The sequence below is a fragment of the Typopeltis vanoorti genome, chromosome 1 (assembly GCF_054136105.1).
Source record: "Typopeltis vanoorti isolate ZY-2024b chromosome 1, IOZ_Tvanoo_1.0, whole genome shotgun sequence".
Taxonomy (NCBI): Eukaryota; Metazoa; Arthropoda; class Arachnida; order Uropygi; family Thelyphonidae; genus Typopeltis; species Typopeltis vanoorti.
In genome coordinates, this window is record NC_143549.1 from 109,496,175 (window position 1) to 109,524,076 (window position 27,902).

Genomic DNA, 27,902 nt, shown 5'->3' on the forward strand with positions numbered 1-27,902 from the left:
CAACCTGATAGCGTGTTGAGGAAAACCCATTCTTTTCATTACTTCCCACAGTTTCACATGCTCAACACAGTCAAAAGCTTGACTGTGTTGAGCATGAAAAAAGTCTGGTAATATAAAACCACAATAGGCTATGGCTGACATGACGAACCTGCGTGTGCTTATACACGAATATCACACTGTTCACGACTGACTGTGGATGACTTGTATTTATATGAAAATAACGAAGTATCAAGAACCTTCGAGATGTATCTGGAAGGCACTAGACAGCACACTCGAATGAACTACTGCTTCAGCCATCTACCTGCGACGTTAGTACTTAAGTACCACTTGGCACTGGTAGATGGCTGAAGAAGCATGTCTATTTAATATTTATTTTTTATAGGATTTTATGTAAAGTATCAAATGCACAGCATTCCTTGTGAGTCTGGAAAGCATCTTACAATTCTAAATACTGCAGTATAGCTTAGTGGCCGGCAGGCTTCATTATTTTTTACTTAACATTAAATTGTGTTTTAATGTTAAGTAGTTATTTTTTCAAAATGGCCGGCAGGCCACGACAAAGTGTTCCATGGGCCATGCGTTGAAGACCCCGGGATTAGGGCATTGGATAGGATACTGGTTATCTGACAGGTGTCAGCAAGTTGTGTATTGGGTATGTTTTAGGGCCATTGAGGTTTATCTTGTATATTAATGATATTGGCAAATATTTGGATGGGATATTCAGTTGTTTGCAGATGATGCAAAGTTGGGACTAACTGTGAAGAGTAGAGGTTGCCTTACAAGAAGACTTGAATAGATTGAGTGTATGGGGACTCCAGTTCAATGGTGAAAAATGTAAGGTTTTAAAATTTGGGAAACAAAGATGGGATGTAGAAATTATGCTAGTTTGGGGACATATTGTTGGAGGTGGAGGAAATAAGAGATCTTGGGGTGATACTAGATAAGGATCCAAAATTTAGAGGACATTGCCAAAATTCCAAGGACAACACAACAAATTCTGGGAATGATGCAGAGGACACTGACTTGTAGAAGTATAGCGATTCTTGTTCCGTTGTATAAGGCTCTGATTAGGCCATAAATGGACTACTTTGCACAGATTTGGTCTTGGTTTTCAAAAGGACAAAGAGATTTTGGAAAGAATCCAGATGTCACTGACTAAGTTAGTTTCTGAATTCTAGAATATTGAATATGAGGAAAAGTTGAGAAGATGCAATTTACAGAGTCTAATGGATAGGAGGAGGAGGAGGAGGAGGGGGGGGGTGATACGATAGAGACCTACAAGTTAGTAAGTGGTTGTTACAGGATCAATGTTGAGGTTTTACAGAAAATGGTGGGACATCAGGAGAGAACCAGAGGTCATCCCTGGAATTTGTATATGGAGAGTGTGAGTAGAGTTGTGAATGATTGGAATGCCTTGCCTGAGAAGGTGGTGTCTGCAAGAATTTGAGTGTGCTTTAGGTTTGGTATGATGAGCTGTGTATGACAAAAGGACCTCCTAGATTAGTCTTTGAATCCATGGGGAATTAGGATTAATAGGCCAGCCTGGCTGGCTGAGTGGTTAGTGTGTCCGCTCTCCAGTCAAGAGGCCTGCAGATTCGAATCCCGCCGTGGGGTTCGAATCCACAGTTTAAGGAACAAACTGTGGACCATACTCAAGAATGGAAACATTCCCAAATCAGCTGTTTGCTGCAATCACTAACATGCATCAAAACAACCAAATAGCTGTAAGAATCAATGAAAAAGTTACAAAATGGAAATGAATAAAAAGAGGAGTCCATCAAAGATGTCCAATGTCACAAATCTTATTTAATCTCTATATAGATAAAATAGTAAAGAAATGGAAGAAAAATATAAAACCAGCATTTTAACTGGATTTTGAACCTATATTTAATACTCTTTCGTTTGCAGATGACCAGATAATCATAGCAAGAAGTGAAGATGAACTTCAGAGATCAATATACTCCTTTAAACATATTGCTAATGAATTTTGAGTGCAAATATCACCAGACAAAACAAAAATCACAGCTTTTAAAGGACCATCTCCAGTTAGAAGTAAAAACATGACTGAGAATAAAATTTTAGAAGAAACATGCTGAATCATACACAAAAGAAGCTGAGATATCAAAATTTCAAACTTACTGAAGATTAATAATATTGATCAAACCTAACCAAGTTCAAAAGCATACAAGAGTAAGAGTTTATAAAGTTTTGGCAAGACCTTCTCTACTGTATGAAAGTGAATTATGGACTATGAAAACTGCAGAAGAAAAAAGAATAGAAACTGGAGAAATGAAATTCCTGAAAGGATAGTAGGCTATACTCTATGGTACAAAAAGCACAGAAATATGTAAAGAACTAAAAATAGAGTCAGTGTTGGACAAAGTATATGAATGCATAGTATTTTTTTGGATAGTCGTGAACTTGAAAGAATGGACAGTTCAAGACTACCCCCCCCCCCAAAAATACTCTGATACCAACCAGTTGGAGGATACAGAAGTAATGGATGACCAAGAAAAACTGGAATGAGACCACAACAGGCCATTACACCTATGAATTAACTTTATGGTGATTTCCTGAAGATCTAATTTATTTTCTGCAAAGAGATCAATATCATCAGCAAACTTTAGATGGTATATTCTTCTTCCTACTGTCACTCTAATATTGCAATTCTCCAGAGCTTCAGACATCTTTGAGGAAGTATTGTAGTTAAATAACACTGGTGATAACTTGCACTCTTTTCTCATTCCATACTCTATTGGAAACGTGATGCTGTGTTCCCCTGATTTCAACATCATTTCAGAAAATGAATACAAAGATTCAATCAATCATATTATTTTGCTATCTATTCATAATGCTATACAATTTTCCAATTGCCATCTGCCAAACAAAATCAAACTTTCTACAGATCAATAAAATTATGGTATTATTATTTTCTATATATATTTCACTAATATTATTATATGTATTATATATCCTATTATAACATATTATCCCTATGAAATCAGACTCATCTAGGAGGTCCCCTTGTCATACACATAGTTCATCATACCACACCTTGTGTAGTATATCATACTCCTATTATTTCTAAATCTAGCTTGAAAGTCTGATAAACTGAATTCCTTTTGGTTCAATTCACAAGTAAGATGACTAAAAATATTTTACATATTTTAGCTGATAAAGCTAAACCGTCCTAAAATTAATGCATTTTTTGCTGTTTCCTCTTTCTAGAATAAAAATAGCTTTAAGGCAGTATTTTGGCTTGGCCAGATTTTAAGTGTTTCACACTTGCTGGTAAACTTTGTGAAGTGCATTAACAACAACAGGTTCCCTCTTCCTGCAGGTTTATGGGATATTGTCAATTCTTGCTGTTTTTCTTGTTTTGATCCTAAAATAGCTCTTTTTAGCTCTTTTATGACAGCTCTCTTAAAATAGCTCTTTTATAGCAGTTCTCTTAAAATAGCTCTTTTCAGCATCAGTAATTTTTTTTCCCATCCTTATCTTCAATTATCAAGCTCTTACGAGAAAGGCTTTGTTGATTTCCAAATTAACTGGTATGCTTTTTATAGTTATTCTTTTGAAGATTGTCAATTTCTTTGCATTCTCTGAATAACTACTTTTTTTCTGTCTCCTTTTTAATCAGTCTATACACATACATAGCTCATGGCAAAAAACATGATGTTAAAAAAAGAGAATTATGATGTCATTATATATTAACAGGATTGAAGAATTTAAAATATTTTAAGTTAAAAACTTTGAAGGAAAACATAGATCTAATCCAAGGAGTTGGAAAATAAAAATAAAATAAATAAAAGTTAAAAGTAAATGTCTTAATATGTTATAATAAGAAAAAAAACATATATATCATTATAAATTCAGATCTAAGTTTGTAATCCAGATCACAGATTCAGGAGCCGCTAGTAAAAAGTCATTCCAGTCATTCTGATAAGCATGGAAAGTGCATTATTTTACAATATGTTGCATAGTCTGTTGTGGAGCACCACAGTCACATGGTGGAGATGACTGCCTGTTCCATTTATAGAGAGTATCTCCAAATAGGCCATGGTTTGTCCGAATCCTATTTAGTATTGTCCAGGTTTTGCGAAGTAGATCCGATCCTGTAATGATTTGATCACCTTTAAAGATGTTATGCAAACGTTTCGTATTTTCCTTCCATGTTTCCTCCCACTTTGATAAAGGATTAAAATTATTTAGCACTAGTTCTTCTGCTGCTCGTACTGATAGATGACGAGATTTCAATCTACTGACGTTAAGAGTTGGGAGATCCTGATGAATGGGTAGGTTTGGATTACCAACAATTTTTTGAAATTCATGGACTAAAGAATTCAATCTATGTAGTTCTGTAGGGATAATGCTTGCTAAAAGAGTTAACCAATATGTTGGAGTCGATCTAATAGAGTCTGTAATTAATCTTAAGGTATTATTCAATTGAGAATCGATAATCCTTGTGTGAGGTCTATTTAGCCACACAGGAGCACAATATTCAGCACTTGAGAATACCAAAGCAGGGACTGTTGTCCGAAGAGTAGAGGCTCTTGAACCCAAGGTAGTGCCACAGAGTCTCTGTAGAATATTATTACATGTCCTTAGTTTGTATGCTAAGTTTGAAAGATGTTGCCTGAGAGTGAGAGAACAGTCAACTGTGACTCCCAAGTACTTAGGGAATTTATTATATGGAAGTAGAGTGTTGTTCAGTTCAATCTTTAGTTCCACTGCCAAGTTATTATTTAGATGAAAACAAGATATTACTGTTTTGCTCCTATTTAAACAAATTTTGCATGCCCATCTATCAAAATATTCATCCAGTATAGTTTAGTCAGCTTTTAGAATTTCTTCTGTGTGACTTATGCATTTATGCTGTATTTATTGCTATATCGTTGGCATAGCAAAATTTTCTTGATGTAGTGATGGGAAGATCAGCTAGGTAGAGATGACCTTGCTAATACTTCTGGCTGGTATCTCCACTTGGGCCTGGCTCCCACTGAAGAGACCTCAATAAAGGTCGAAACTAGTCTGGGTGGTGGCCCTTCCCTTAATGCATAACATTATACATGTCCGCAAGGAGATGTGTTTTGTATTATGGGAGATACTGAGATAGGAGTGATGTTAGCTTGCTCCATCTTTGCAACGAGTTGCCCGGTGTTGTACTACCTTACCCCAGTCCTGAAGATACTTTCAGGTGCAAACTTTGTTTGCTCACACTTGGATAAAGGATTAAACTAAATTTATTATAGAACAATAAGTGAGATAAAACAGATCCCTGTGGCAATCCATTATTTAACTTCCTTTCGCTGCTAGTTTTATTACCTATAGCCACGATAAATCTTCTATCTGTTAGCATATTGTTAATGATATGGACTATTGTTTTACATGGGATAATTTTAGAATAATATAGAAGGGCTTGTCTCCAGACGGTGTCAAAGGCTGCTTACAAATCAATAAATGCTGCTGATGTTTTTAAACTTTTTTGAAAACCAGCTTCCATGTGAGTTACTAAAGAGAGAACCTGGTTACAACACCCACGATTTGATCTGAAGCCAGCTTGTTCTATTGGGACATATTTAAAAATATGTGGAGCTTATTCTATTATAAATAAGTCTTTCAAAGAGTTTATAACAACAACTGAGGAGGGTAATAGGTCAGTAACTTTCCGGTTTATGATTAGGCTTACCAGGCTTTAACCTCTCTACCAGCTGAGGTGGATGAAATAGTGAGAGCAACTTGCACTTCTTATACTTGGTATTGAAGTGTTATTACAGAATCGTATCCAGATTTATCTGGATGTATATATATATGTCCTGGCCGGTTTGGGTGTTAAAACTGAAAGTAATTTTGCTTTTTTAAAAATAGTGGGAAGTTTACCAGTTGTAAGAATATCAGTATAGAATTAGTTAATCATAATCTTGCATTTCTTCCCAGATTAATCAAAAATTCTGGATGAATATTATCAAAACCAGGGGCCTTACCAGGCTTTAATTCCTTTAAGGCTGCTTCAGCTTCTTGCTGCATAAAAGGGCATACAAAATTTGAAGTTAATTTGAAGTTAAGTTAAGACTGAAGTTAATCAGTCTATTAAGATAGTTAATTACAGAATAACACATATGCCACAGTAAAATAAATTTAAATTTATGATGTAAATATTTCTCTTACATATCGTAAGACATCATCAGTACAAACAGCGAGCAAAATAAGATATATATATATGCATGAGATAAAATTTATTTAATACAATTGAGGATAACAATTTCCCAAACTTTTGGTGTAATGAGGTGTCGTTCCGATTGAGATTAGGTCTATGATATAGGACTTCAGCATTTTCTTTGTATAAACATTGATGCTTATATATGGATATATGTAGCAGCTTAGCATTTTGTCATTGGATCCTGTGGTTAGCATTTTCAATTCCATGTTGTGCAAGGCCAGATTTGTGAATTTTGATAAGATGGATGATATTCAGAGATGCAATTAATTACGGATCTTCCTGTTTGTTCATAGTAAGACAAGTTGCACAAACACTGTACTCTGTATACACCAGGTAGCATCAGTGGTGAGAGTTTGTCTCTTGGAGAAGGTAGCAGGTTATGAATTTGGTTGATGGGTTTATAGATAGCAATGAGTTATTTTTCATAATTTTTGACACATGTTCAGTGATGCCTTTAATATATGGTATAGGAGTCCTATGAGCTTCTTGTCTGGGTTGCTTTATAGGAGAGTGGTTGATTATATTTTGGGTCATCATTGGATTATATCCATTTAGTAAGGCTGTTTTCTTTGATAATTTCCAATTCTTGTTTTAGGGATTCTTAAGAAGAACAAATCTTGTATGCTCTGGTTACTGGGATTTGAAGAGGATAAATAAACCTTGAAGAAGGCATAGAAGTGGATAACCGAAATGATATCAGGACTGTAGACTGTTAGTTATGGGGCAGAATAAGGGCAGGTAATCTACAGAGTTTGGTGGATACCAGACAAAGGGGTGACATGATCAATACATTTAAACTGTAGAGAGGTATTTAAAGAACTAAACTAGGGAAGATTTTGCATATAGCAGAACAAGGGGAAAGGAACAAGAGGTTATCCCTGGAAGATGCCAAAGGCAATGATCAGTAGGAGAATGAGAAGTGGATTTTTTTTGCATGGATGGTGATAGGACCATGGAATTCATTGGTCAATATTCAGAGAATGAGTGGTTTAAGTCTCCGACCATGTTTGTTGACATCCCATGCAATACACACAGAATCAGATGAAAGAAACCAGAAAATGCAGTTTTGAGTCATTTGCTTTATAAGTCTTCAGAAGTTGCAGAGATTTTTTAGAATCAGTAAACAGCCAACAAACACAATCCTAACTTCAACAAACATGGCTGAAATAATCTACCAAAAATTTGGGATTAAGTAAGTCATCTTAACTTAAACCCAACAACTGTAAAAATCCAAAGTACCAAATTAAAATTTGAACTGTTTGCTATATTCATTCTTAGTCATATACTGTAACAAGTAATTGTGCTATGGGAGATACCAGTTTGAAATCTACTGAAATATAAGCCAGTTAATAAATATCTTTTCATCATCATCATCAAATTCCTCATATGCATCCTCAGGGAGATGAGTGTACAGGATATTATAAATTGGTGGAAGTTCAAGAGTTTTGGATTTGGTCATAGCATCAGAAGAGCTGATTATAACTGAGATAACATCTCTTCCCCCATCTGGAGAGAGTGACCATGTGGTTTTGACTTGGAAGATGAATAGACATGCAGGAGTATCAAAGAGAAGGGAACGTATCTGGAATTATTAGGCAGGTGATTATAATAGTCTTAGACGTCAACTTCGGGAAGTTTCATGGAGGGAGGAATTGGAAGGCCGGGATATCGTTAGTGCGTGGGAAATTGTGAAAGAATATTTGTTAGCAGCAATAGTGAGCTGTATTCCACGAGTGAAGAAGAGGACACAATTTGGTGTAAGGGATGACAAACAATATCACACAGGACGTGCAGGTGAAAAAGATGTTATGGAAGAGATATAAGGAGAGGTGTGGAGAACAAATGCATGAAGAATATAAGACTCAGATCAGAAGAGTGACTAGTATGATAAGGACTAGACTGGTAAGGAAAGCAAAACTGGAATATGAGAAGAGATTGGCCCTAAGATCCAAAGAAAGTCCTAGGGAATTTTTTAACTATGTGGCCAGTATGAGGAGAAATGATTGTGGAAGAATAACATTGTGGGATAAACATGGGAACAGAGTGACTGATGCAGAGGACAGTGAAGTTGTTCAATGAACACTTTATTGGAGTATTTCATCCTGGAGAAGTGCGTTTTAATATTAGAGGGATAGGGCAGGTTCGAGGTTTAGAGGAGAGTGTGTTCCAAATACTGAGTACTCTGGATGTCAGTAAGATGTGGGACTGGATGGTATTTCACCACAGGTTTTGAGAAAATGTGCTAAAGAACTGACAACTCCGTTGACCTAGCTTTTCAATGAAAGTCTGGCTGCAGGAAAGGTACCCAAGGAATGGAAGTAAGGTAAAATAGTGTCATTGCATACAGGTGGTAGCAGACTGGAAGTGTCTAATATAGGCCAGTTTGTGTTTCAACTGGAGAAATTAGTTAGGGATCATATGGATCATATAAAGAATTGGGCAATGTTATCTGTGAGAGTCAACATGGATTTGTTAAGAAGGCAATCTTGCTTTAGTAATATGATTACCTGTTATAATAAAGTGACAAGAGCAGTTGATGAGAGAAATGCATATACTGCCATTTTTTGGGATTTTGCAAAGGCATTTGACAGGGAGCCACATAATAAGCTGATATTTAAGTTGCAGCACATGGGTTTAGATGTCGGGTTAGCCAACTGGATTCAGGATTGGCTGTCTGATAGGTATCAGAGAGTTATGTATGGTGGGGCAATATCAAGGAGGCAAAAGGTTAAGTGGGATCTCACAGGGCTCAGTACTAGGACCTGTACTGTTTAACCTTTACATCAATGACATTGTCAGTGGATTGCAGGGGGATGTTCAGTTGTTCGCAGATGATGTGAAGCTGGGAAGGGTTATTAGTGAGAGTGCAGATGTGGCAGCCCTGCAAGATTTGAATAGACTAGACAGATCGGCAAATGAATGGGAGAAAGGGGGGGTATCGGTTTAATGCAGCAAAATATAAACTCTTGAAGTTTGGAATACATCTACGGGAGGCTGTACTGGAGGAAGTAGAGGAGACGAGATCTAGAGGTGATGATTGATAGAAACCTGAAATTCAGGGAACATATTGCAAAGATGGTGAAGGTAACCCAGAGGAATGCAGCAACACTGAGAAGGATGTTGACCTGCAGAGATAAAAGAATTATTGTGCAATTGTATAAGACCATGATTAGACCACACTTAGACTATTGTTCTCAAATTTGATCACCGGGATTTGAAGAGGATAAAGTAACTGTGGAAAGGGTACAGAGGCAGACATTTCAATGATAGTTTCAGGACATACACAATGTTAGTTATGAGGTAAGGCTGAGTGAAAATGTGAACTGCAGAGTTTGGTGGATAGAAGGAGAGGTGATATGATTGAGACTTAAACTTTGAGAGGTAGTTACAGAGTTGACATTGGGGGAGTTCTTTCACTTGGTGGAACAGTGGGAAGGAGCAATTACAAGGGAGCCATCCATGGAAGTTACAAAAGGAAACTGTGAGCAAGAGGGTGAGCAGTGGTTTCTTTGCATGGAGGATAGTTGAACCATGGAATGTATTACCTGATAGAGTGGCAAGAGTAAGAACGGCCAATGAGTAGTATGATAGACTGTGTTTCCTAGGAAGGACCTCCCATGATGAGTCTGTCTGACTCCATGGAGGCCTGAAAAAAAATAATAATAATATTATGATAGTAAAATATGAAAAGTTTATATCATTACCAACTTCCTATCAACAATTTTCTTCCAAATTAATCTCTTACCAGTCAGGACTCCAATATTATTGCATCTTATATTTTATTCTTCTAATACACTTCTTACTGTATTAACCCATCTAGATCTTGTCTTCAATGTTTTTTATTTTCCCCTACAATTAGAGCAAAATATGCATGATTTATTAACTTTCCTTTTCCATTTTTTTTATGTGTCAACCTTGCAGCTCAAATTAGTTATGCTTACACATCCCTAAATGCTAACAATGGCAAGTTCCTTTATAATATCTTCATTTTAAATATGGTATTGTCAATGATAGCAACTGTTCACTCCTCTAATCCTTCTTGGAACTCTCATAGCTGTAGTCTCCAGCCCTTGATCCAGTGTGATATTTCAAATCAAACTCTCAGATCCATAAGTTAAAATTAGTTTGAACACTATCTTGTGCACAGATAATTTACTGTTTTCACTACTCTCCCTTTTATTCCATATATCCTCAACTGACTCCCAAACATACCATCTTTGGTAAATTCTGATATTTATTTCCATATTTAGAATATTTATTTTTTATCTTTTTTTTTTTTCATATTTATTTCAATTTTTTGAGCACCTCTGTAGCGCAATTGAAAGAACAACAATACGTTCCACCCTTCGATTGGAAAAGGCCTGAATTCGATTCTCATCGTGACAAGAGGAATCTTTATATGGGCTTTTTCAGTTGAAAGTGAGTTAGCCAATCTCATACGGAGGTAGCAGGGTTTTTTCTCCCAGAAACTTGTCTTTTTTTTTTTTCATTCCACATATAGATAAATTAGCTTTGAGAATACATGCAATTTAAAGACAAAAAAAAAAAAAAACTAGTGGTGGCTGTAGGCAGTAGATGGCATTTGGGGTATATGATGATGGTAGTGGTGGTTCGGTATGGAGGGCACCTACTTCTACAACTATTTGTCTCTACCCATCTTCACTGAAAATTACACCTAAATAGCTGAAATGTTTTACTTGTTCTATAGGTTCTCCATTCAGGATACAGTTGTTTTCAGTTTTCTGCCTATTTTTATTTTTGTCTTTTAATTGTTGATTTTCATATCACATTTCTTGCTTATGGAAGTTACATATCACTCGTGACCTGTTGTACCTTTTCTTGAATTTTTTCATGCTAACACACTCTGCACCCACTACCTTCAGGCAAACCATTCCCTCGTGTACTGCTCTATGAGAAAAAAAAATCTAGTTATTTCCTTATCCTGACTTCCTTATCTTACATGTCAACATTCATTTCACCAATACAATTATACTAAGATGTATTTGCAGACTTTGCTAATAACCTCCGAACTTCATCTTCCTATTTACAAAAACTCCAGGATCCTCACCAACTGGAGGAAGATTTGACATCTCATTTACAATGAGATCGTCTGATGAGATGATCAGACTCAAAACCCTCAATCCTTGTGTGCCCTCCGTTACATACTATCTGAGGCAGTTGTCCCTCAAAATCGAGAAATTCATTTTTTTTAGTTCTGGTTGCTGTCATATCATCTCAATCTATATTACCATGATTAAAATCACCCATGATCACCCTTTTCTTGTCTGCTTGGTTAATTTCTTCATAAATTTCACAGTCACTCCCTCCACATTACCAAGTCTATAGCAGCATCCAACTAATTATTTCATTCTATTCACCTCTATCTCACACCATACTATCTAAAAAACCTCTACCACTATTTCCCCTTTGTATCTATCATCAATAGTATTTCACTTCCCTTTTTTACCATTTCTGTCTTCACGAAAAACATCAAACCTTCCATCTCTATTCCTATCAGGATGTCATCCTCATCTAACCATGGCTCACTTATTCCAACAATTTTTGGGCGAACAAACTCAATCAATGCAATCATTTTATTTCCCTTATTTCTCGCTATTTCTAGCATTTGTATAGAAACATAACAACTCATTTCTGGATCAATAAGAAGTTTCACTGATACCACTTATTAGATGTGACTTCTTCAAATTTAACTGTTTTCCCCCCCCCCCCCCTTACACCTCAGGCCACCCCATTTCTTTATATTTCACTTTCTCTTTGAGCACTGACTTTTTTAATTCTGTGTTCCTCTGATCACCCTGAGTTTTCCTGTTTCCATGTTTGTCTTGCACACTTTTTCTATCATTCTCCACATTTTACACTTCAATTCCTCCTTCCTCTGCTTTTTTACACTTGCTCAGATTCATTCCCTACACTCATTACCCTCCCTCACCTATCAGCAGGAGCAGTCTCTCCAGATGGTTCACACCAAAATTATTGACATACAGTCCATCAATCTTATATAGTTCCATTCATCCTTCAAACTCATCCCACACATTCAAAAACTGCACTTCTTTTCTCTTCAAGAATTTCCACTAACATATTCATAATCCTTGCTCACTGCCTCATCTCATCACTGTTATACCTGGGCAGTGGCAGCTCATGGCTTGAAATTGTGGGGCAGGGAGGGGGTGCAACTTTCAAAATATACATACATACTGTAAGTACGGTGTATACATGTTTGGATAAAATATCAAAATTACGGTAAAAATTAAAAAAAAAAAAAACATGAAAAAAAAATGTTTATTATCGATAAAATAATACAGTTCGGTATAATTCAAAATTATTTAAAAATAAAATATATTCTTCTTGTTTTGTTTTATGAAAAAATATTGTTTATTTATTATCGATAAAATTACACAGTTTAGCATAATTCAAAATTACTTAAAAATAAAATCCATTATCATAACCCCAATAATGTTCTAAAATAAAAACTATAACAAATGTTATGTCTTTAATTGTAATGTCGAAATATTTAAAGAGACAGAGTAAACATGATAAGCACTACGAACACTCTACTACTGGCACAAACTTCGTATAAACAACAGTAGAACTGCAAAACGGACAGTGCCACATTACACTAATAGCTTGCATCTCACTATGACATGCATATGCATGTTATACTATGCTTGCTACTAAACTATTATCTTTTATAAAATAAATTTAGTTTAATCCTTTATCCAAGTGTGAGCAAACAAAGTTTGCACCTGAAAGTATCTTCAGGACTGGGGTGAGATAGTACAACATCAGGGCGACTCCTTGCAAAGGTGGAGCAAGCTACCAACACTCCTAATTCGGTATCTCCCATAATGCAAAACACATCTCCTTGCGGATATGTCTAATGTTGTGCATTAAGGGAAGGGCCACTACCCAGACTAGTTTCGACCTTTATTGAGGTCTCTTCAGTGGGAGCCAGGCCCAAGTGGAGATACTAGCCAGAAGCATTAGCAAGGTCATCTCTACCTATAGGAGTTGCCAAATGGTGTGCCACCTTTTTAATAAATTACTCTGGATTTAGAGAAAGATGTTGAAAGTTTATTTTTCACTTGGTTAGAATAAAATAAATTTAGTTTAATCCTAAACTAAATGGCTCACACTTGGATAAAGGATTAAACTAAATTTATTTTATTCTAACCAAGTGAAAAATAAACTTTCAACATCTATTATCTTTTATCCTCCTCAAGAACCTCCTTATATCCAGTCTTACATTCTTCTTGTCCCCAGTCACGTCATTTGTTCCTACTACCACCACCAACTTTTGCTTGCTTACTCCTCATATCCAATGCCTCAATCACTATTCATTTTACCCCCCCCCACCCCAGGAAAACAAATCTTCTCATTCACTACACCTTTAATAATCATTAACCTCCATCTTCTTCACTCTTCCATACATATCTGTAATTCTTTTCATTTCACTCTGCATCCACTTCATCTCTTGCCTCATCTTCACCAACTCAGCTTTTAACTACGTACCAGCCAAGACGTTCATCATGGATGCGAAGTGCATATTAAAATTGTAATATCATTGATATCACATTGAAATATATGATGGATACGAAGCATACGAGGATGCATATTTGATCCATAATGGCCGGTAAGGTGGTTAAATCTTGCATCATTTTTTTTGCTGTTATTCATTCTCCATTAGATTTGACAATATTGGCATACTGAGAAATAAGATTTATTTGTAGGAATATTTTTGTTAGGGATTTAGTAATAATGTATACTTAATCATGAAGCATTACCAGAGTATACTGTACAACCTTGAGGATACATATCAGCAATTAGATGATGATGATGACTAATCTGACTCATCTTCAAGCACACCTTGGCAAAATAGTGACAGCAAGATTAACAATCAGCTACCTTAGAAGCTTTCCAGAGCACTTTGATTCAGTTTAGATTATGAGTATATAACTAATCTGTGGAACAAATGTTTGAAACCTGCACTCTCAAAAAAAGTTTGGCCTCCATGATGCAATTCCGATCATATCCACCAAGTGGTACCTCATACTGCAGAGGCTGGCTTTTCTATTAATTGTGTCTGGAAGTCATGTCTCAAACCCTCTTGGTTTTCTTCAGCCCAGTAGCAAAATTCTACTGGTTGGAGAAAAACTAGGTCTTCTGAAACAACTTCAGTCACACTGCAACTAAGTACAATGTCAAAACCCATATATAAATTTACAAGTTAAAATTTTGATATGATAAACTCTACACTGAAAAGCAAGCTCATTCACAATCCATAATATACTCATATTTTTAAATCTGATTTATATACAAGATAAATTTACAGTATTATATTATATAGAAATAATAGTAAAGTATAAAAGCAATACAGTTAAAAATTTTTTCTGAAATGCATTAATTTATTAAATTTAGATTCAAAATAATATTTATTATGATCATTATGATCACAATGTGCATTACTGATATTCACAAATATCCAGTCCTTTTTAGACCCAGGTACTAGATACTGTATTGGTGGAATAGCATTCCAGGAGTGGAAAGGGTAGGATAAAATTGAATTTCATATTGAAAAGAATGACATGTAAGAAAGTTTTAAAGCGAATAAAAGTTGAGCAGCTCTCAGATGTGAACTATAGACTAAAATACACAAAGATTATTGAAGAAAAAATGAAAGAGTTTGAGAACAGGAACCAAACCTTGGAGATTCAGTGGTAAGCCTTGAAGAAAACCCTGATTGATTCAGCTAGAGAGGCATGTGGTGAAGTTGTCTGCAAGGATAGAAAAATTAGAACTCCATGGTAGACACAGGAAGTTAGAAAGAGGCAGTGAAGGAAAAGAAGAAAGAATGATATAATCACGTAATCACAAGAAAGATATTTATTTAACCAAATATTTCGGTCTGGAAATAGCAGACCATCGTCGGTGGTATTACAAGAACAGTTTAAAAAATATACAAGCTAGAATACTAACAATAGATCGTTGAAATTAGAACATGCCGCGTGATGTTATATCACTAAGTATGAAACGAAATATTTTGAAGTAGAAACAACAAAGGAAAAGAAGAAAGCATATCAAAAGTTCCTGGCAAATAAGTCAGCTCGTGCTCATAGAGAATACAGAGACAAATGTAAGAAAACTAAACGCTGTGTAAAACTAGCTAAACAAAAGTCATGGGAAGATTTTGGCAAGAACATAGAAAATAAATATCAAGAAGGTGGCAAAATATTCTGGAGGTCGCTGAAGAAGCTTAGGAATGGAGGAAAGAATGCTGTAAAAGGAGTTAGAGATGATAAAGGTGACATGAAAATGGGAGAAAAAGATATCCTTGAAGTATGGAATAATTACTGAAAAACTGTTAAATGAAACAAGCAGTGATGACAGCACAGTGGTCAAAAAAATTGCCCATGCATGCAGTCGGGAATACATATCCATACTCGAAGTAGAAAAAGCCATCAAAGGCTTGAAATGTGGAAAGGCAGCAGGAGTAGATGATATTCGACCAGAAATGCTGAAGTATGGTGGTATAAGTCTTACAGTGGCTGCACTGCATAGTTCAGAATGCCTGGACAGAGGGACGAATTCCCGATGATTGGAGCAGAGCTCTCATAGTACCCATATATAGAAAGGAAAATAAAACTGAATGTGAGAATTACAGAGGTATTTCCCTACTGAGTGTTCCTGGTAAGATATATGCAAGTATACTTGAGAAACGGTTGAGAAGAATTGTGGAAGAAAAGATTGGTGAAGAACAAGCTGGATTCAGGTCAAATAGAGGCTGCTGTCAGGATCAGATCTTCACTTTATGACAAATAGTGGAGACATCATGAGAATATAACAAAGATCTGTATTTAAGTTTTGTCGATTTCGAAAAGGCATATGAAAAGGTCCCAAGAGAAAAGCTATTCAATACACTACAGTTATACGCTGTCAATGGGGCATTATATCAAGCAATACTTAGTCTGTATTGAGTTGTAAGTTAGCAGTTAGAATTGAAGGAAGTACAGGAAGATGGTTTAATGTGAAATCTGGTGTCAGACAAGGATGTACATTATCCCCTCTGTTATTCATTATCTATATGGATCACTTTATGAAGGAAAGTGGTATTAAACATGATATCAAAATTGGAGATGTTAATGTCTGCTCTTTGCTTTATGCGGACGATGTTATACTTCTAAATCTGCTACAAGTCTGCAAGATTCACTGACTAAATTGAATAACTGTTGTAATAGATATGGTATGAAGGTCAGCAATAAAAAGACAAAGACAATGAAAATAGGCAGAATCATTGAAAATGTCAACTGTGTTGTGAATGGAGAACGTGTGGAACAAGTAAAACATTTCAGCTACTTAGGCACAATTTTTAGTGAAGATGGTAAATTAAATAAAGAAATAGACAACAGAATCAATAAAGCTGGTATGGTAGGAAGTCAACTGAATAAATTCATATGGAATATGAGAGAAATTAGTCGGAACACTAAATTAGCTTATACAAGACAGTGTTCAAACCAGTTTTAACTTATGGATCTGAGAGCTGGGTCAGAAGTAAAACACTTGACCAAAGACTAGAGACCGCAGATATGAGAGTCCTGAGAAAGATTAGAGGCGTGAACAGATGGCATCAATGGCAATATCATATTAAAAACGAGACTATTAGGAAAGAACTTGATGTTGTCAGCATCCAGGAATGCGTTAGCAGAGCTAATCTCAGGTGGTATGGTGACTTGAACAAAATGGACGAGGAAAGATTAGCAAAACAAGTGTTCTCTGCCAGTTTGGCAGAAAAACGACCCAGAGGAAGGCCAAGATATAGATGGATTGATATGGTACAAAGTGCCTTAGACGATAGAAATATAAGATCTGATAATGTTGGAGTCTTGACAAGTAACAGACTGATTTGGAGGAAAATTGTAGATAGAAAGTTAGTAATGATGTAAATTTTTCATGTAGTATTATCATATATCATATCCTGTACACCCCCCTTTAGGGTACATGGCAGGAATTTGATGATGATGAGTGAAAAGGGACAAGGATCTGGTGAGTAATAGAGGGTAAAGGGCCAAAGTTTATGCAGCAGCTAAGAAAAGCTGTGTATTGTACTTCACTTATCCATTTGTTTATACATTACAGTCTATTGCTAAATTTTCCTTAAAGATAAAATGATGGTAATGGATATAAATTCACACACACACACACACACACACACACACACACACACACACACACACACACACACACACACACACACACACACACACACACAAGACCTTACTTCTTTATGGCTTTAGATGAATCTATTAACCTTCTTCCAGCTGCTAACATCAGAGTAACAGTTAATTCTGCAACTGAATCTGTTGACACATCTGGCGTATTACTTACTGGAATATTCCTGAAAATTTAATATTAATTATCACAAAGTATTACAACAAAAAAAAATATAAATACTATTTACTTGAAACAGCATATTTGCACACTAGCTATAAAATTGTTTCATGTCTCCTGTTTTCTGACACCTTTAGAAGTGTAATTAATTACTTCAGTCTACATCAACAAATATCTTAATAATCCTTACTGAGTTCCACAAGCTGAAAACAAAACTGTAAGAATTGCAAATGGATTTTACTAACTTATTTTTTTATATTTGCTGCATAACAAAATGAGTTTGCATGTACCACTTCACTGCCTGCTATATATAGCAAAGATGAGATGACAAACTGCAACATAAACTCAACACCATATGTGACTTAAATGCTCGATATTATTGTTCTGAACCTCCAATAAGTCGCACCTCATCATAGACAACACAAAGTCTATCATACTACTCCTTAAACTCATTCAGTCTGCATATTGACCTCCCTATCAGGAAATGAATTCCATGATCCAACCACTTTGCAAAAAAAGCCACTTTTCACTCTCCTATTCACTACCTCCTTTTGCAACTTCCAGGAATGGCCTTTTTTTTTTTATCTTACTCCTGTCCCTATGGTCTACTATATGAAAAATATCAGTGTCAATACTTCTCCACAGTTTAAACGCTCAATCATGTCACCCATTCATGTTCTATTCACAACACTCTGCAGTCTGTATGCCCTCAGTCTATCCCCATAACCATCATTGTACAGTCCTGATATTATTACATTACACCTCCAGGGAGTCCAAAGACTCATCAAGGGAAGGCATCTACTCTACAGCTCTGTCTCCACCACTCCACCAACCGCAACTACCTTCATCATCTACACCAACGCCATCTACCGCCTACCTCTACCACTACTAGATTTTCACAGACAATCACAAACATCCATGCCCATGGCAGGATTCGAACCTGTAGCTTTTCAGCTGGAGAGCAGATATGCTAACCACTTGGCCAACCAGGCTGGCGAAATGTATGATATCTCAATATCATTTTTGTAATCGTCCCCTGACCCTTTCTAAGGTGACTTTATCTCCTTCAAATCTTTGTGATTAGATTTGGCAAAAATAATCCAGAATGGTCTAACCAGGGCTTTATACAATGGAGTCATCACTCTTATCTCTGTTGTAACTGTCCTTCTTAGTATTGCAGCAACCCTCTGAGTTTCCTTCACCATCTTCACAGTATCTCTCCTCAACTTGAAATTTATATCGACACCCCAAAGTTCCTTGCCTCCTCCTCTTCCTCTAATACAGTTCCAACAATTGAGTATGCAACTCACATCTGTGGGTCCCAAATTCCAACATATTATGTTTAATTGCCAGTATGGTTGGCGGGGTGATTAGTGTATCCGCTCTCCAGCCAAAAGGCTGTGGGTTCGAATCCTGATGTGCATGGATGGTTGCGATTGTCTGTGAAAATACTAGCAGTGATGATGGGCAGTAGATGCCGTTGGTGTGGTTGCAGTTAGTTGTAGTTGATGGATTTGAGTGGTGGAGACAGAGTTGTAGAGGAGGTGCCCTCCCTCGATGAGTCTTTGGACTCCTTGGAGGTGTCGCATAATAATAACAATAATAGCATTAAAATGATATCCCCCATTCAGTTTCCCAACTATCCAGCTTATTTAAATTGTCCTGAAGTTCTACCATGTTGGCATTATGACTAATATTATTATTATTATTTGATACCTCCAGGGAGTCCAAAGACTCATCGAGGAAGGGCACCTGCTCTACAACTCTGTCTCCACCACTCAATTTAACTGACCACAACTACACCAATGCCATCTACTGCCGACTACACCACTAGTTTTTTCCACAGCCCTTTGACTGGAGAGCAGATACGCAAACCACTCGGCCAGCCAGGCTGACGTGTTCCAATAGCTGTTCAAAGCTTTATATCAAATGAACATCTCTCTCTCTGCAATCCAGTGACAGCATCATTGAAAAAGTTAAAAAGCATAGGTCCGAGTACTAATCCTTGTGAAACTCCAAGTGACCTTCCTTTTCCTTGATACTGTCCCCCTCCCCATGAGAAGGGGGAACAGTATCAGACAGCCTATTTCCAATCGAGTTCACTAACCATCTGACCCTATGTGCAATAACTTAAATATCAACTTATGTGGTACACTATTATCAAATGACTTTGCCAAATTCAAGAAAAGGGCAGTATACACCTTTCCCTTGTCAACTGCCTTTGACACTTTACTCTAAAAAGCAAGCAAATTACTGAAACAAGAATGCCCCTTAACCAATCCATGCTTACTTTCACAATAGTATTACTTATCTACTCAATTTTGAATGTGATCTCAGTAATTGCTCTAAAAGCTAACAATACAGAATAAATGCAAAGAGGTCTATAGGTTGATGCTTGCATTCTACTACCACACTTGTGCAGTGGAACTATTTTACCTTCCATAAATTAAAGATGCCAAAAAATTATATTCTTGGTTTAATCCATTATCCAAGTGTTTCAGTAAACAGCCAGGTAAACTGAGCTGTCAATTCCATAGTACATTCACTCAGGTCATGTGGTGACATCCCATGCAAGTTCCACTACTTTACTGACTTTCAAATTATTTAATATTCTAAATAGATTCTTCTTATGCACTTCTAAACCTGCAATCTTCCCCATTCCTCCAGGAATATAATCTGCTTTTCCAGGATGAAGTGCCCCAATAAGGGGATCATTAAAGATCATTAAAACTTAACAGGGTCATTCATCTATAATCATTTCTTTGTTTGCTGACCACATAATACAAGACTTCGTTAGGATTTTTTTTTTTTTACATGACACCTCTAGGGAGTCCAAAGACTCATCAAGGGAGGACACCTACTCTGCAACTCTGTCTCCACCACTCATTCAATCCGCCAACTACAATGAACCATAACTACACCAACATCATCTATCACCACTAGTATTTTCACAATCACAAACATCCATGCCCACGGCAGGAGAGCAGTGGGCATGGATGTTTGCTGGTCTGGTTGCCACTCGGCCAACCAGACCAGCAATTTTCCTTCCGTTGTAAATGTTAATCTCTTCTCATATCATTTGGTGTCCACACTATACTGGTCACTTTCCTAGCTTGAATCATATTCCTCATGCAACTGCTCTGCATCTCTCTTTATACTTCTTCCATAATCTCTTTTTTCATTTGTATTTCCTGTTTGATTCCATCACTCAACCCCATTACACCAAATCATGTTGTGTTTTTCTGATTTCACATAAATTCCTTTCTCTTTGAAACTTCTGCACAGCCTCCAAGTCAAGACAAGATTGCATGGTTGGTCTCACCAATGTGTGTGTGTGTGTGTGTGTGTGTGTGTGTGTGTGTGTGTGTGTGTGTGTGTGTGTGTGTGTGTGTGTGTGTGTGTGTGTGTGTGTGTGTGTGTGGAGGGGGGGGACAGGGGAGAAGTTTCAGACCTCAGTTACAATCAGATCTGCTAATGCAAGGACCACCTAAAACTCTTGAGCACTTCGTAACATGAAGTGCAAAACTTTCCAGTTCTTGAGAGTGATCATGAAGAAATCACCTGGGTTGTGGATAGCCATATGAAGACTTCTGTCAGGAAAGATATATATAGAATTACAAGACTAGTGATTATTTAAATACGGTGCATAGTTGATGTTTATTAAGCATGATATCTTTTGAGATGTGCCTTTAATATATGGGATAGTGACAATTTTGTTGTAGGCTTCTGTGGTAAACAGAAGGGGGGGGGAGTTTCTGGGAAGCATTTAGTATTTTGTCTATCTTATGGAGATTATAGTCCATTTTAGTATTATAGAGAACCACACCTTAAAAAGTTCAGACATACTGGCGAGTTTTGATATCACCTCACTATTCACAAACATACCGTTAATTGAAACCCTTGATTTACTCACATCACACTTACCCCTGATATATTTGAACTATTTAAATTCACAGTACATGCAGTTTACTTAGAAAGAGAAAATATACAAACAATTTGATGGGACAGCAATGAGCTCCTCCCTTTCTTCCCACCTTAGCCAACTTCTACATAGAACACTTGGAAAAGCTAGCTATCAATACAGCCACTCTCAAACCAAGGTTTTTGGCTACACTATGTTGATAATGTGCTTGCTATTTGACCACATGGCCCAGACACGTTGAATACATTCTTAGTGCATTTAAATAGCCAACACCCAAAAAATCCACCTTACAATGGAACTGGAAGCTAATGACTGTCTGCCTTTCCTGGATACACTAATCAAACGTGTTCCAGATGGTTGGAAGTTTATCACAATGAGTGATGAGAGCTTGGTCCACCTTTGCTCAGAGTTGCCTGGTATTGCACTACTTTACCTCAGTCCTGAAGATATTTTCAGCCACAAACTTTGTTTGCTTACACTTGGATAAAGGATTAAACTAAATTTATTATGGTCTAACCAAGTGAAAAATAAACTTCCAACATCTTTCTCTAAATCCAGAGTAATTCAATAATAAGGTGGTACACCTGTTGGCAACTCCTATAGGTAAATATGACCTCTCCTATTGCTTCAGCCTTAGTATCTCCACGTTTGGGTCTGCCTCCCACTGATGAGACCTCAATAAAGGTTGAAACTGGTCTGGGTAGTGGCCCTTCCCTTAATGCATAGCAGTATACATGTCTGCAAGGAGATGTGCTTTGCATTATGGGAGATACTGAGACAAGGAGTGATGAGAGCTTGGTCCACCTTTGCTCAGAGTTGCCTGGTGTTGCACTACCTTACCTCAGTCCTGAAGATATTTTCAGGTGCAAACTTTGTTTGCTTACACTTGGATAAAGGATTAAACTAAATTTATTATAACTTCCAGATGGTCACTTATCATTCTAGGTTTATAGAAAATCCACACATACAGAGAGATATTTACACAATCACACCATCACCCATCTCAACAGTATGGTATCCAAAAATACTAACTTACAGAGCTAGAGCGATTTGTTCCAATACAATGCTCTCACTGCTGAACTCACTCACTTACATCCCACCTTCTTGGCCAATGGCTCTAATCCCCTAAGATAGAAAAAATACTAAATGCACCTCAGAAATCCCCCCCCCCACAGTCTACCACAGAAGACTACAACAAAACTGTCACCATCCCATACATTAAAGGCACATCTGAAAAGGTATCTAGAGAGCTTAATAAACATCAACTATGCACAATATTTAAACCATACGTCAAATTCGCAACTCTCATCCATTCACCCAAGGACCGAATCTCTTCTTTATCACATCCAGGAGTCTATGACGTGCCCTGTTTGTGTGATCAATCTTACCATGGAGAGACAAGAAGAACTGTGGACATCCACCTCAGTAAACATAAAAAAATACATCTGGCACATGCTATGGCAAGTCGGGTCTAGCAGACCATGCTTTGGATACACCCCCTCCGCCTGCACACAGGATCAATTGGGAAAAAAAACAAAAGTGCCACACAGAAGCTTTTATAAGTCAGAGAGATTCCTCTTGGAATCAACTGAAGCCTTGAAACATACTCCAACACCGGCCTGGTTGGCCGAGTGGTTAGCGTATCTGCTCTCCAGCCAAAAGGCTGTGGGTTCAAATCCCACCGTGGGCATGGATATTTGTGTTTGTCTGTGAAAATACTAGTGGTGGTCGGTGGCAGATGGCGTTGTATAGGTTATGAAAGTAGTTGCAGTTGGTGAATGAGTGGTGGAGATGGAGAGTTGTGGAGTAGGTGCCCTCCCTCGACGAGTCTTTGGACTCCCTGGAGGTGTCATATAATAATAATAAAAACTTCAACATGTATGGCTGTATAAATTTGCCAAAGATTTGGGAGACAGTCACCTTAAGATCTAATTAATATCTGCTGTCTCATGTAGATGGTGCCTAATTAGGACTTTAGTCTTTGTGTTGTACATTACGATTGTTCAAAACTAGTTCCATTGTTATACCAGATTGTTGTTGTCTTGCATACTGTGACAAACTGTTTTTGTGCTCTGAAGATACTGGATAGAATACCAGCGAAATATCAGCAATAAGTTAATAAATAGTTATTTTTTTGTACATGAACGTGAGGAACGTTAAAGCAGCTGAAATTCATCGGCAAATTATTGAGATTTATGGAGAACATGCAAGGAGTGATTCAATGGTACGAAGATGGGTAACACTTTTTAATGAAGGAAGGACAGGTGTGCACAATAATGAATGGAGCCGGCAACCACCTTTAGTGACTGACAATTTGGTGCATTCGGTTGAAGAGAAGATTCGACAGAATAGGGGATTCACTATGATGTCACTCGTGCTGCAATTTTCAGAAGTTTCACATTCATGTCTTCATGAAATTGTGTCGGAGAAACTGAATTATCAGAAATTGTGTGCACACTGGGTGCCGAAGTTGCTTACAAAACAACACAAAGTGAATCGGCTGGGTAGTGCGTTGGAATTCTTGACACGCTACCATGAGGATGACGATGCTTTCCTGAGCAGACGGGGATGAGACTTGGGTGTCGCATGCAACCCCCTGAATCCAAACAACAGTCCATGGAGTGGAGACACACCTCATCACCAGTCAAGACAAAATTGAAGACAACGGTTTCCACTTGGAAAATCACGTGCACCGTATTTTGGGACAGATAAGGGATTTTGCTGGTACTCTTCTTGGGTCAAGGCTCCACAATCAATGCGAGTATGTACTGCCAAACCTTTAAGAAACTGTGTCGTGCAATCCAGAATAAATGACGTGGCATGTTTATCAGGGACGTTGTTTTGCTTCATGATAATGCTCGCCTACACATGGCTGGCATAACACAACTTCTCACCACCTTTGGTTGGAACAATTCCATCATCCCCCATACAGTCCTGACCTCGCATCAAGCAACTTTCACCTGTTCAAACATCTGAAATCTTTCCTTGGTGGCAGGCGGTTTAAGAAGATGACAAGGTCAAAGAAGCAGATCAATACGTGGTTTGTGTCACAGGTTGCAAACTTCTACGACAAAGGTATACAACTCTTGGTGCCCCGTTATGATAAGCGCCTGAACAATGGTGGAAATTATGTAGAAAAGTAGTGAAAGATGTCTACTTTAATTTCAATTTCCAATAAAGTTTTTTTTTGTAAGTATATTTGTTTCTCTGACAGCTCATTGGAACTTACTTTCTGGACGTCCCTCGTATATAATAAATACATACCATGCAAAATATATGTTAATCAACTGTTTATGTTATTGGTAAGGCTTTTGGTCAATAGTAAGCTATGAGTAGTTAAGTTTTTTGGGAGTCAAAAGTAATACGAAGATTTTCAAACAATGCAAGGGGTTGGAGCCCTAACCCCAACATTGTTCAAGGATCAACTGTAGTTTATTCCAGAAATTTTCAACATGAAGAGTTGATAATATACTGGGTAGCAAATTTCTAGAGCAAGTTCATGACAGGTATCTAAAGCAGCCATGTACAAGAACCTACCAAAGAGCACAGGATCTTGAAGTTCATAACATCAGAAGATTTAGTGTTGGATCATATTTAAATACTTAGAACTGCTTAAATTGTGATGATCATTTGAACATGGAAAAGAATTATGATGGGGGGGATGATAATTAGATGGAATTTAAAAAAGCTGACTGTGAGGGGATAAGAAAATCGAGTATTAACTGGGAGACATTATTTAATGGAAGAAACTAATGTAAAATGGATTGCATCAAGGGACATAGATACTTTAATCCATGTTTATCAGTAGGAGCAAATTTTGGAATAAACTTAGATACAGTTGGAAGAATAATTGACTTCTTGAGGAAATTTATATATGTGTGTGTGTGTGTGTGTGTGTGTGTGTGTTGTGTAAAAAGCACTGCTATGATAAATTAAGTATGATGAAAGCAACAACTAACATTAATTAAACCATTAAATACTGTAAAGCCGACTTTGAATTACAGATAGCTAGACCTAAGATCAATTCAAAAAAAGTTATGTAAAATGGGTAAGCATAATAAAAATGAATAAGTGTTATTACCTGTTCTAGAATAGTTTTGAATGATCCAGTTGTGATTGCAGAAGCATTTAATAAGTATTATAGTTAGAAGAAGAAATATTGCTGGAGGGATACAGGAGGAGGAAAAATTGTTGATATCATAAATCACCTAAACTGATAAGGTTGGAGGGTGGGAATGACATACCCTCCTTGGTAATCAATAAATGTCAGAGTTAATCCACAGGGGTATTAAACCGAATTTTGAACTCTTTAAGGTTTCTTCCTAGTCTCTCATGAGCAACACCACCACCACCACCAGTCTGAAAGAGCTGGCAGTCCAATGAAACCTAATAAAAGGGGAATATATGGGATCCCAGGCAAAGCCCATGTCTTTTAAGTAGCAAAACTCTGATTTAAAGGTTATATCCTCATAAGCTCTCTAGTAAATTTCATTCTACATTTGGTTATAAGATATGGATGGATCCATAATATAATCAATTTAAATATCTTACTTATGCCAAATCAAAGCCTTTTGGCTCTATACTCTAGCATTTAATTAATCCACTTTGGATTATCTTCAATGAATCAATGACAGTGGGAATAATACTTTCTGATTCGAAGTTATTAATAATAATAATATTATTATTATTATTACTTGATCGCTCCAGGGAGTCCAAAGACTCATCGAGGGAGGGCACTTGCTCTACAGTTCTGTCTCCACTCACTCAAGTTTGAAAAGAGTTACTCCAATTCATAAGGATTTTTTCATTACATAATGTGGAGAATTAAAAACAAATGAGTTTTTTTTAATGTTATAGAGAAAGTAATGGGAAAAATTAATTAATCATCATATCCATGATATTATTGACAGCTATCACTTGTCTAGCATGATCTCATTAGGGAAAGCATGTTATGACAAGTGTTTATTTACTTTTAATGGTAAAATCATGAGGAAAACAGACCATGGTAATGACTGATGTAATGCATTTGAATTTTAAAGAAGACCTTGCTAGCATTTCATACAATAAAATGCTAATTAAAATGTGACAGATAGGTAATGATGACTAGATATAATATGATGAATTATTTATCTAATAGGAAGATATATATATATATATATATATATATAGAAAGTTTTTTTACCTTGGGTATAATATACGTTAAAGATACCAAGCTATTTTAAATATAAACCTGGTTTTAATATATATATATATATATATATATATATATATATATATAGAGTAGAAGAGTTTGCTGTATCTAGTCGAACCAACAATACTGGAGGGTAAAATAAAATGATACTGAAGAAGAAAATTAGAAGTAATATACAAAGAACTAATATATGCAGCAACTGGATTATAGTTTAACTGAAATTTATGTATCATGATCAAAATAGTTTTTTTTTTTTTAGTTTATGTTGCTCCCATCAACAAAAGGTTATTAGCAAACCTAGAGTACATTTCGTATGCAATTGATATGATAAGGATTTTTTTTTTTTTCCATTTAAAAATATTTCATTTTATTTTTTTTTGTATTTTGAACATGTTGGAAGTGTGAATATACACAAACCATGCATATAGTGAATTATGCATACTGGTTTAGCTACATTGATGATTTAGTCATCAATGTGTGTTCACCTTCTGTTTGTGTTCTCTCTCTCTCTCTCCACCCCCATTCCCAAGAATTGAGTGTTCTCATACTGTGGTTGTGTTAGATGCTCTGGTTTTTCCCTCACAAATATAACCAACCATGAACACATTTGGTGATAGTAGGTGAACACAAATTATCTAAAGTCATATTTATACCAGGACATACATTCATGTCATTGGTCATGTAGATGAGTTTTATTTCCTGGTGAAAGGTTAATAATAATAATAATAATAATAATAATAATAATAATAACCAGTGCCTCTCCATAATCAACAATATTCATTCCAATATGAACTGCTTTAGCTAACCTTCAATTCACCACAGAGCAGAAAATGGTTCAAGTTACTTTCTTTTTGCTTGCAACCAAACCAAAGAGCATTTTTCTTCCTACTTAGTTTTACAATAGCAATGAAAACCAAATAGTCAGAAGCAAGATACTAAATTTTAATTGCTGGTTTTTTCAGCATTTCATAAAATGATAATTTTTAATAATACCTTATACACAAAAAAATTATATGGAGTAAACGTGTTGCACCTTCTTCAGTAATAGAAATACTGATGATAAAATAATATAGAAGAATTAATTTTTACCTCTTTTTGCATTCTTCCAGATCAATATGGTCATAGCCAACAGACATAGTTGCAATTGCTTTTAATTTTTCCCCTAC

At 36.4% G+C, this 27,902-nt stretch overlaps 1 protein-coding gene across 1 annotated transcript in view; it reads right to left on the reverse strand.

Moving 5' to 3' along the window:
- LOC150110306 (glyoxylate reductase/hydroxypyruvate reductase-like) overlaps positions 1-27,902 on the reverse strand; it is a 207,802-nt gene that overhangs the window by 142,439 nt on the left and 37,461 nt on the right. The window contains exons 3-4 of the mRNA XM_090392751.1: positions 27,826-27,898; positions 17,514-17,630 (exon numbers count right to left, since the gene is read on the reverse strand). Coding sequence (XP_090248877.1) covers positions 17,514-17,630; positions 27,826-27,898 — 190 coding nt within the window. The remainder of the gene's footprint in view (positions 1-17,513; positions 17,631-27,825; positions 27,899-27,902) is intronic.